This window comes from Rhineura floridana, chromosome 8 (assembly GCF_030035675.1).
Source record: "Rhineura floridana isolate rRhiFlo1 chromosome 8, rRhiFlo1.hap2, whole genome shotgun sequence".
Classification (NCBI taxonomy): Eukaryota; Metazoa; Chordata; class Lepidosauria; order Squamata; family Rhineuridae; genus Rhineura; species Rhineura floridana.
The window spans coordinates 50,563,299-50,575,552 of NC_084487.1; the positions used below are offsets into that span (position 1 = coordinate 50,563,299).

At 45.0% G+C, this 12,254-nt stretch overlaps 2 protein-coding genes across 3 annotated transcripts in view; both read right to left on the minus strand.

Moving 5' to 3' along the window:
* LOC133390557 (uncharacterized) overlaps positions 1–12,254 on the minus strand; it is a 312,873-nt gene that overhangs the window by 29,779 nt on the left and 270,840 nt on the right. The gene's annotated exons all lie outside the window — the stretch shown is intronic.
* Positions 1–12,254, minus strand: part of FAM234B (family with sequence similarity 234 member B) — a 36,751-nt gene that overhangs the window by 7,194 nt on the left and 17,303 nt on the right. For both annotated transcript variants that reach the window (XM_061639367.1, XM_061639366.1), the window contains exons 4-8: positions 10,464–10,652; positions 8,498–8,628; positions 6,940–7,087; positions 3,866–4,007; positions 1,603–1,746 (exon numbers count right to left, since the gene is read on the minus strand). In XM_061639367.1, coding sequence (XP_061495351.1) covers positions 1,603–1,746; positions 3,866–4,007; positions 6,940–7,087; positions 8,498–8,628; positions 10,464–10,652 — 754 coding nt within the window. The remainder of the gene's footprint in view (positions 1–1,602; positions 1,747–3,865; positions 4,008–6,939; positions 7,088–8,497; positions 8,629–10,463; positions 10,653–12,254) is intronic.

Below are 12,254 nucleotides of genomic sequence, written 5' to 3' on the forward strand. Positions count from 1 at the left end.
TCATTAGTTGATGCTTCACAGCTGAATGCAAGAACTGCCTCACACTGAAAAGAACTGTGCTTGAGGTAATAAGAAAGCTCAGTCTGTGGCATCTGATCAAATGTGCACACCATGAACATGTGCAAACTTACACACAGACTGAATACTAGGAGTATTTTGTGGGCACTGGAAATTCCTAAACCATAGGTAAACTAAAACAAAAACCTCTTCAAATGCTGCCAGTACAGTGGTTTTTGCTGTTCTGCCCAGGCTTCATGGGCCAGAATGGTCCAAATGAGTTGCATCCAACATTGTGTGAGCGGAAGGCAGCTTGTGCAACTGACCTTTCTCCCGCCCCCTTGTACCCCCTGCAAACAGATTTTCTAGGAGGTCAGAGTGACCTACCAAACATTATGGGCTGTGTCTTGCAGGGCTGCAGTGGGAGAATTGCCTGAAATCAGGAAGAGGAATCTTGCACCATTCACATAAGGTTCCTGATTGTGAGCAATTCCCCCCTCTCACTGCAACCCTATAACGCCCAGCCCATAACATTCAGTAAGTCTGACAAGGGAGGAGAGGTACAGGGGAAGGAAAATATCAGTCGTGTGAGGTGCTGTCTGTTCATGCAGCACTGGATACAACCCATTATCCTCATCATACATGGCAGGGATGGGGAACTGTGGCCCTCCAGATGTTGTTGGACTCCAACCCCCATCATTTCTGACCACTGAACCTCCAAGCTGGGGCTGATGGGAGTTGGAGTCCAGCAACATCTGGAGGGCCACAGTTACTCAGCCCTGGTAGACAGGGTATTAATTATTTTAAAAATAACCCTATCTTTTAACAACAATACTCCTAAAGTGGCTTGTGCCAAATTAAAAAAAAGACAACAATGCACAATAAAATACAAGTAATAAACAGAGAGCTGAAAGAAGCAGGAACGACAACAAAACAACCTACAACAGCAAGAGAATCATTCAAAGAAGCTAAACACCAGGTGAAGCAGAAAAGTCCTTCACTGTTCTCCTGAAGGCCCAGAGAGAGGAGAGTCAACCAGGCTTTCCAAAGGAGGACCCCCATAATCTCAGTGCTGCTGTCAAGAAGATAGTGGGTAGGTGGTTTCAATAGTAGGACATATAGGTAAGAGGAGAACCTGAATGGACGGAAGATCCAGCATGTGTTCCCTGTCTCCACAGTGTTCACATTTTTTAATATCTCTACCATGTTCTTCTTACATTTTATTAATCATTTTTACTTTTATTGAGCTCAGAGAGTCAGTACAAAACAGACTGCAAGTGTCAATGCAAATGTTAAACATTGGATGAAACGCTTGTCCAACTAAAAGAGCTTTAAGATGCTGTAAGATGTATTGTTGTGGGCATTTGCAAACAGTTAGAGCCTCCAGCCCATAGGCCATTACTGGCCCATGAGGGCAAAAACCACAGTCATCTGAGTCAGGGGAAGGGTGTTCCATAGCTGTGGGCCAGCTATCTGTTCAGAGGGGGGGGCAAAGAGGATGCCCTCCTCAGTCTGATTTTTGGAGCATGCAAGGAGCAACACATGGTGATGCAGAAGAAGCAGATACAGCCCCTCCCAGCAAAAACAAAAGCAAACCCCAATAACCTGTCGATATATTGCTGCTTCAGATCCCAGCGTGGCTCCAAGTCCTGCCCCCGCAGCAAAGTCAAACCATGCTCAGTAGTGACAAGAAGGTCACTGCAGTTGCCATCTGGAGACTTTACGGCCTGCAGGAACTCAACACCACCACTGGGGGAGAGGGAGAGCAAATGTGAGGTGACTATGCATACGCTGATTATTACATTTCATTATTTATTTAGTCTATTTTAAAAAGCTTTACCCTGCCTATTTTCACCAAATGAACTCGAGGCAGCTTACAAAACACACCTTCATAAAAACGTTAAAATCATCCACTTTCAAACTACGTATCATTGCAAGGGAACAGTATTAAAATAATGGCCAGAGAAACTTTCAGCCCAATGCCTTTTTGAACCACCATATTTTAAGTAAATTCCATAAAGATCTTTGCGCCTGCCAGATCTCACCTAGCAGAGCATTCCACAGGGTGGGGGCTGTCACACAAAAAAATCCATGCTTCGGGTAGTTGCCCATCACACCACATAAGACCGAAGGATCTAGAGCAGGAGCCCAGATGTTGAATGGAGCATGCAGGGAGAAACATATGGAAGAAGACAATCTAAAGGGAGATGTGGGGAACCTACGGCCCTCCAGCTGTTGCTGAACTACAACTCCTCCCATCCCTGATCAATAGTTATGCTTGCTGGGGCTGACGAGAGTTGTAGTTCAGTAACATCTGGAGGACCAAAGATTCCCCACACTTGCCTTAAGGTATCCAGTTCACAATCAATTTAGGGCTTTAAAGGTTCAAACCAGCACCTTGAATTGCAGGGTATTTAACAGGCTAGACGAAGCAAGATGATATGAGTGCCACAGAGCAATCTTTGGTTTTGGTCCCTGGCAGGATTCGTGTCAGCCTCAGCCAACCAGAGATTAAAGAAAGAACATATTTGCATGATTTGGATAAATGGTTTCTCAAAGTCAAAAAGCCTTGAGTGTTGCCCTATGCAAAATTTGCAAGCAAATTTGGGGGTTCCTTCTCATCCAAACATTTGCTTCTGTGCACATAAATTCCCATTAACTGGGACAAGTTGGGCTTAATCCTGAAAAAGTCATGCTTAACAGCACAACCCTATATATGTCTGCTCAGAAAAAATGGAGGTTTACGCCCAGGTATGTATATATAGCATTGTACCAGGTTAAGGCATTTCTATTTTCCTAGGCATTTTAATTTGTGTAATGCCTCAGATGGCTGTCAGATTCCAGTTTGTGCCATTTGCACCAGCATGTGCCCTATAATTTATCATTTCTTGGTGCCTTGGATGGTTTGGTGCCTGCGTACTTTGCCAACAGCAGTAGTTCTTATCCACGACTGTAGTGCTGACATACAGCAGTATCATAGGCTTTGTGGTCTTAAAGAGTGCACATGCATATAAGGACATGGTGAGGAACCCTCTTCAGTGGGGAACCTGCCGGGGCTGCATGCCAATTGTGGGCAGGGGTAGAGGCACAAGTGGGCAGAGTAATGGATGTAACCCATAGGCTACATTCCAGTCAGGCAAAAGTCAGAATTGACACGTGCCCCTCCATCCAGGCAAGCACAAGGCTTTATCACAGTTCAATGACACATGGCAGCCAGGCAAAACATTTGGGACAGATATGGAGCCAGGATGGAGAGGGATATGGCCTGAGAAGAGTCCCAAGAGGCAGAGAGCGAGGGCTGGAGGGCCATGTGTACACACACACACACACACACACACACACACACTCCAGCTTGAGGTTTCCAACCTCGGAAGCAGCTGCCTTTAACACTACAGAAAGCAGCACATGCGTGAACAAAATAAACTTGAGAGGAAACAATCATTACTTATGCAGCCCCTGAACATTTGGTGTGTCGTCAAAGATCTCATAGAAACAATGCAAATTTCAGTTATGTCTATCTGCAGTATCAAATCATAATTATATAGTAGCAGAACACCACCACCAAAAATTCAACATAAATTCCATTTTAGGAAGGATTTGGCAATGTGTTTTTCCAGGAAGCATAGGAACAGCATGCAGAATTCTACTGTCAGACATTCTGTACAAAACTACAGACAGTCAAATGCTCCTTAACGTCACAGCTCTGTAATAAAAAGCTGTAGAGATACCTCAGCTTAAACCCCTTTGTGTTGAGGCAAGACAGAGAACATTCCTGCTGAAGATTCTGTCATTTCCATATGCAATGCATGTCATTGGCTGCTGAGTTAACATTCAAGAACTACATAGTGGAAAAGGGATGGTTTCCCACCTGTAAATGTCAATAAGCTCTGACAAATTGACAGATCTGTGCTTCTCCCACTCTGGCTCTTCTCGCTGCAGCACTGGTGGGAAGCTGTCCCGGTTTCTGGCTTGAGCAAAGATATCATGCAGGGAGACTGCTTGGACGTTACCTAAGTGACATGGAGGAGCAAAGAATAAAATTCCGATGCATCTCGATAAAGCAGATGTGAGCTAGGAAGCGAGTTTGAAGTGGTGATGGCACAAGGGTTGTTGCAGAGACAACCCAGCTACCCCACTCCTATGAGGGCCTGTCCACATAATCAGTCTAAATGTGTCTGAGCCACATTCTAGCCACCGCATGAAAATCCCACAGGCCTCTTTTCAGTGGATTCAGTTTTGTCTCCTTGCCCAGAGAATCTTTTTCCATCTAGTCTTCAAGGCTCCTCACCAAAGGAATGGCAAAACCTGAACATGTGCTCAGCAGAACATACACAAGCTTTCTACACCAGAAGTCAAAGCAGGATCCGAGCACACTCCAGTTTTCGTATAATGTCATTTTTCAATGAAAATGGTAATAATACTGTAACATGCATCCCAATTCTCCAAGCTCCAGGGCTGTAGCATGTACTCTGGGTCTATTTCCTTTGGAATGAGGTCTCTGGAGGCTTACTGCTATTTTGCAACAGTTGCACTTATTTACAAATATCAGTTGAGTACCTATTTCTTGATTGAAAATACTTTGTATAACACCCTTTGTATTTAAAAATGTATTTAAAATACTTTGTGAAACACCCTTCATCGAAAGGTTCCAAGCAGAGTGCCCAAGTGTGAATAAAAGCTAATTCACCCACAACTTATAAATACAACGTAGATGTACAATGTATAAATGCAAAGTATAAGAAAAGATCCACAGATTAAGGCACTCCAATGCACACTGCTCCCGCATTAGATTTCTAGAAGGTCCATAAGTGCCACAGTATTCTTGAAGAAAGTAATTCAGCTCCCATGAGTGTCTCTCTCTCTCTGTCTCTCTCAGTCTGTCCCTTCAAACTGGAGTCTCAGTTCACACAGCTGGCTTACTTCATCCCCCACAGGGAAGGAATCTATGGTCATCTCCTCAGCTCTGCAACAGCCAGCCACTGAGGCCCATCTGACAATCCTCCCTACAAAAAGGTAATCTGCCCAGTTACACTTGTCTACCCAGTTTGACCCATTCTAGCAGTCTCTTGTTACAGCCAGGGTCACAGAGTTGAGAGATTATTATTATTATTGGTATTATTATTAGTAGTAGTAGTAGTATTAATAATAGTAGTAGTAACAACAACAACAACAACAATAATAATAATAATAAATTTGTTACCCGCTCTTCACCAGTAGGTCCCAGGGCAGGTCACAGCAATATAAATATATTATTAAAAACAGTTTAAAACATTATCCTCCTGATTACAATATATTATCCTCACATCCTGGGAGGGAGGGGGGAATTTTTGTGATGGGATGGCTGTGTTGCTGGTTTCGCACTTCTTTTAAAAAGAAAATAAACACTATTCATACATACAGCCCAATAGAGGAGAGGCATTAAAATCAATAATAACAACAAAAAACTAAGTCAGAGGTTTACAGCAAGGCTGTGCATTGTTGTGAAAAGAGGGAGAGGCTGTCTTGCTGCTGTTCAGCACTTAGAAAAAAAGAAAAGAAAAGAAACATCACTGAATAGTCATGGTACTATCTGTATAGTTTTCAAAGAAAAAAAAACATGATAAAAAACCCCAAACTGAACAAGGTTATAAAGTGCTGCAGAGATGACTGTCACTAATTACATCACACATAAAAATATCCAATTAGTGTGAATGTGCTCACAGCACAACCATATTCTATGCACAATAGCACAGAATGGGCAATTTCTGGAAGAATCATGTTTTCCCTGGTACAAAATATTGCCTTCTGAGCTCTCAGAAAATGTGTGTGCATTGCACAAAAAGAGAATGTGCAGAAAGGCCATGAGATAGACATAATGGAGCACATGGTACTGAACATCATTTCATGTGCATCATTTCATGTCGCCTTACACATGAGTTTGATTATTGGTTTCTAGAGGGCTTTAAATGGTGATTCTTGGATTCCCGGGCATGTATCATCAGCCACAAGTTGGCTGGCAAGATTCTACATCAGCTTTCCCCAACAAGATATCCTTCAGATGTTTTGAACTACAACTCCCATTAGCCCCAGCCAGCATGGCCAACAGCCACAGATGATGGAAGTTGTAACCCAAGAACATCTGGAGGCCACCAGGTTGGGGAAGACTGTTCTATGTTATGGTAAGTAATAGGTCATCTACATAAACTCAAGCTCTCTCTATCCTGAACATCCACATCATAAAATACATCATTTCATCCCATTGTTTGTTCTTTTTCAGATGGACAACCTAGGAAGTCACACATCATGCACCATGTTTCACTTTTTCACCACCCTCAAATTAGATATTGGGGGTAGGAGAGGTGAAACCTGAGTCATTGCACTAGGACAGGCTTCCCTCACCTGTGGCCCTCCAGATGTTGTTGGACTTCAACTCCCACCATCTTCAGCCAACATGGCCACTAGTCTGGGATGACAGGAGTTGGAGAGCCACAGAGTGGGAAAGTCTATACAGTAGGGCCCCGCTTTTCGGCGTTCCGCTAACATGGCGGCGCCAGCGGGGCAATCAACTGTAGTGTAGGGAGCTCCAGCCGCCGCACTCCAGGTGACAGCGCTTAGCTGTAGCGCGCAAACTCCCCGCACTCCAGCTGATCACATGCTACAGCAGATGGCGCGCTACAGCTGATGATCGTGATTGGCTTAGCGTGCGATCAGCTGGAGCTCAGGGAGCTGGTGTGCTACAGCTGATCACTGTCAGCTGGAGCGTGGCGGCTGGAGCTTCTAATACAGTAGGGCCCCACTTTCTGGCATTTTTGCTTTTCGGCGGGGGTCTGGAACGTAACCTGCCCTATGAGTGGGGCCCTACTGTACTAGGTTCTGCCAGAGAACCAAGGGTCAAGCTTATTCTTTTTCTAGTTTCAATACAGCTTGGAAATAAGACCAACTAGAAAAGACAGGGCATATTACCAAAGCCAAACAAGATGTAGATTGCTCCATGGCTGGTGATGTGAGCCTGAGGTCCAATCAGTTTTCCATTTCCATTGATACTGTACTTCACAGGTCCTCCCACAGGGCTTCCAGTTTTACCCGATACCAGGATGAAACATAAGTCAGGCTACACAGGAGAGCAAAAATGCACATGGAATTGTCAGGATGGATTTGCTGGCATAGAGAGCTTCTTTGCCCCATAGTACAATCTATCATTCATTCCCTAATATGCACAAAGCAGTGCCTGTTGTGTAGTGCTGCATTCAACAACATTTTTGTTCAAAACAGAAGCTGGTGGTCTGCATCAAGACCCTTTCACTAGCCAAACAGCAGAGGGTAAGAGGCAAACAATGATGATCACACCTCAGGCAATAGGTGAAGGTCATGTGCAGTATATATATGTGAGAGTGTGGGGTGTATGGAGAGTCGAACTGTCCTCTCCCCCATCCCGCTGCCCCCACCCCAAGGGCCAGTGTGAGAAGAGAGGGAGGGAGGGAAGCAAAGACAACATCAAGGCCTGCTCCATTTGGACTGCCCCTTCCCACCACCCACCCACTGGGCCAACTTTACATTTTATATCATTTATTTATTTTAGCACTTTAAAACTGCAAACCCCCTTGGGTGCTTTGGCAGAAAGGCAGCACATAAATGCAATCAATCGAACAATTGCAATTATTTGTCCAGAATCACTTCCTATTTTTCTGATGTTCAGGTGCGAGTGCTGTTGTTTATGTAGCATACACAACATACACAAGACAGAGGTACCAGCAGGTGTGGGGGAACCCCAAGGTTTGCAGAAGTACAAAAAGGGAGGGGACCCAGAGGGGCGGGGCACAATGAGTCCTAATGAGGACTGTGTTCTCAGAGGCCATGGAAGGCAGATTGCCCAGTTGGGGAGGGGGACAGAAAGTTAGGTGGGAGGGGGACGAAATGGAATATCCTGTGGGAGAGCATGGCTGGCTGACGGCAGCAGTGAACAGGAGCACTCCACATTTTGTTGCAGGTCTCACTCGTCAACAATACATTTATTTCACTCTGCCTTCTTGGTCCAGAGAAAGAAGCCTGGCAGAGGAAAGCACGCATATGGAAGACTATTTACCCGTGACACTCTGTTCTTGGGGGGGGGGTGTAACTTTTTTGGCCCAAGACCACAGTTACCCTTGGCCACCACTACAGGGGCCACGTGCTTGTGGAGGATGTGGCCAAAAGCAATCTCAAACTCTTACATACACATACCTGTAAGCACACACACTCTTGCAGGGAGATAGCTCCCACCCACCCCCCGAATCAAATGATTGATTTGATGACCAAAGAGGGGGCAATTTGCATCCTCATCAGGGCCCAGGGCTCTGCCTACCTCAGTGCTGTGTCTACTTCAAATCTGTTTCTTTTTGCATCACCAAACTCAGTGGGATCTTCAGTCAGGGAGGGGAGAAAGATTTGCTTGGAGGGCCCCAGATTATGTGTTAGCCACCTTTGCTCTATTCAGATCAAGTTCTCTATCTTACTACCACATACACAGCATTAAGTATCATACCTGTGTTTCTCCAATGGCCAGAACCACCAAATCACTGACCCTGTCTCCGTCCACGTCTGGTACAGTTACAGCTGGAGCAGCCAAGGTTCCACTGGGCAGATGGGATGAGTCAAGCGTCCAGATGGGTTCTCCTACAAGTAGACACACAATGACTTCAGTGACAGCAGAAAGCAGAGACAGGGAGAGGCAGAAGGAGATCCTTTTGAACTTGGGGGAAGCAGGGGAGGCAAGAACGTCACTCTGTGTCAAGAACCTCAATCAAAAGCAGGTCTCACTTAACAGGCCCAGGCTGAAAAGAAAGACCATACAAGAAGGAAGCTCACAGCGCTGTAAATGGTGTGGTTTTTACATTAATGTGTGTCTGCGACACACCAACAAACTATGTGCTGGTATGTCATTCTCACCTCCACCCTGCTTGCTTGCCTACCCAGTTGCTCCTGCTGCAACGTCCTCTTCCTCCTCCCTTGACTAGAAAATAACTCCTCTCGCCCCAGGTACCTAGCTGCAGGTTGCTTTGCTGAATGATCTATCAGGGTTCAACTCCTGGGGTACAGAGACAGACTTTCATATATACCTATCAAGAGAACTGACAGCGCAGCCTTCCCCGACCTGGTGCCTTCCAGGTGTTGTTGGACTCCAATTCTCATTGACCCTAGCCACCAAGGGACAGGGATGATGAAGCTTTAGCCCAAAACATCTGGCAGGGCACCAGAGAAGACAGGAGTAGACAGCAGATGGAGAATAGGCTGCCCTTGTGCAAGGGCAGCTTCCTTGGTGCTTTGCAGAGTTAAAGTAGAACAGCTTCCACTGAGTTGAAGGTTTTGTCTCTCAGTCCAGACCGGTTAAAATGATTGTGTGGCAAGGCGAGATACCCCAGCTTGAAATGGCAGAGTTCCCCTCACGAGCATTTCGCTGGCATGAGTTTCCCAGAGGAGCGCATCACAGATGCCTTGCCTCTGAGTTTCAGTCATGCATAATGTGACCACTGCCCCCCCCCAACTCGTGTGCTTTATTTTACAGACTGAGTATCCTGCAAAATTCAGATAATGCAGTTTTGGAGAGCTGCAACCCGATGAAAGTAATTTTAATCAATTAATTATATGATGTTTAGTCAGTTAATCTACAGACTGAATTTGCATAAAATCAGTAGTTCTGAGAAACACATACACTTTCTTTGCTTTTAGATAATGCAGGCAGGCCCCATCTTACATAACTAATCAACTCCCATGTGGGGGGGAAAGGAGGAAATTGCCTTTAAGACAGTGCTTGCCATTGGATTACCAGATACAAATGAGGACAGGACTCCTGCATCTTTAAGTTGTGCATCCAAGCTAGACCTTCTGAAATTCCCTGTTCTATGCAACTGTTAAAGGTGCAAGAGTTCTGTCCTATTTTGCATCTGGCCATTGTCACCTGCATTTTACTTTATAATTGCTGGTATTTTTTAAAAAAAGTTTAATCTGCTGCTCCAGTAGCTATTTTGGTCAGTTTAAAAATTGCTTTCATCAGTTAATCTAGCCAATTCAACCTTAAGTATCTTCCCAGATTAGATCAAGGATGGAGAATCTGTGACTTTCCAGATGTTGTCAGACTTCCCTTCAACTCCAGGCATCAAGGCCAATGGTCAAGGATGATGGGAGTTGCAGTCCAACAACATCTGGAGGTTCCTCATCCCAGGTTTAGAGGTTAAAGCATGACAAAATCCAAAAGCTGCCAATTATTCCTCATAAAGGCCCCTCCCAAGTAACACTAAAAGTGCATTCCTATGTGTGTCTATTCAGAAGTAAGTCCCACTGAACTCAATGGGAGTTAGTCCCAAGTAACTACGCACAGGACACAGCCTAAATGAATGTTAACATCTGAATTACTTGCTACCCAACAGCTGTAATCCAGCACTGTGGCTTTTCTAGCTCTGGCGACCAACTTATTTTTCAGCTTGTTATACATGCCCACTTGTTGGACTCACCTGAGGAGGCACTCAGAAGGCTGAGGAATTTAGAAGTCCCAGTAATGAGACAAACGGGTTCTGCTGAGGACCCAAGGCTCAAGCCCTTGCACTGCACACTCCGAATCTCCTCTTTAACATGCCTCGACCACAAGGTACTGCCATTCATTCCTGACAGCGCCATCACAGTTACCCACGGTTTAGAGACACCTGAGGGAGGGAGGAAACGGACACACGCACCAGGCAGTCAGATCTCTTTGTGGAGGGAACCTGCCTTTGAGCTTTGCTCCAGTCTTCAGTAACAATTTTTGATAAAGCTATTGAACATCCTCAAATACCCATCACGCTAGTTATTAGTTCTGCTGTGTGTCCCTGTGACACTTCTGGCACAAACCTATACATGTCTATTCAAAGGTAAGTCCAAATGAGTTCAATGGGACTTATTCTCAAATATGTGCACAAGGATTGTAGCCTAAGGCTGTAATCCTAAATACACTTACTAGGTCATAGGTGAGGTGAATGAATGTGTCCTTTATTTGAAAGGCTGTCCAGTCCAAGTCCAGTTTAAGAACCATAAGAACACACAGCACCAGGAGTCTTGAAGTTTGCCCATCAACAGTTAGCTCCTGGAGAACAGACTGAATCATAGAATCATAGAATGGGAGAGTTGGAAGGGGCCTGTACAGCCATTAGGTCCACCCCCCTGATCAATGCAGGAATCAAAGTTAAAGCATAACTGATAGGTGGCTGCCCAACTACCTCTTGAATTCCTCCAGTGTTGGAGAGCCCACCACCTCCCTAGGCAATTGGTTCCATTGTTGTGCTGCTCTAACAGTTAGGAAGTTTTCCTGATGTTCAGCCACAATCTGGCTTCCTGTAACTTGAGCCCGTTATTCCATGTTCTGCACTCTGGGACTGAGTGGTCTCAGTCTTCCCTGTGATGTGATATATTGTATTTCCATTAAAGTTACAGTAATTATTTCATGGACTGCGAAAAAGACAAATAATTGGGTGTCAGAACAAATTAAACCAGAACTGTCACTAGAAGCTAAAATGATGAAACCGAGGTTATCATACTTTGGACACATCATGAGAAGACATGACTCACTAGAAAAGACCCAGTGCTGGGAAAAACAGAAGGTAGTAGAAAAAGAGGAAGGCCAAAGAAGAGATGGATTGATTCCATAAAGGAAGCCACAGCCCTGAACTAACAAGATCTGAACAGGGTGGTTCATGACAGATGCTGTTGGAGGTCACTGATTCATAGGGTCGCCATAAGTCATAATCGACTTGAAGGCACATAACAACAACAACAATTATTTCCAAATTTGAACATAAGAAGAGCCTGCTGGATCAGGTCAAGGCACATCTAGTCCAGCATCCTGTTCTTAAAGGAGCCAACCAGATATCCATGAGAAGCCCACACGCAGGACCTGAATACTCTCCCTCCTACAGTTTCCAGCAACTGGTATTCAGAAGCATCCTGCCTCTAACCATGGAGGCAGAGCATAGCCATCATGGCCAGCACCCACTGATAGCTTTACCCTCCATGAATTTGTCTAATTGCATCGAGACATATAAATTAGCCTCTGCAAATGTTATGTAAATCTGGGTCCAGTGGCAGCTGGTGGCTCCATGACAGTGGGTCAGTGAAATCCACTCTGGGTTTTAGTCTGGACTTTTGAGGTGCTGCAACCTATTTCCAAAACAGATACAGCACATTGGACAGCTCCTTGAAAGTTCAGACTAAAACCCAGAGCAGATTCCACTGCCCCACTGGGACATGGAGCCACCAGCCACCACTGTCTGCGT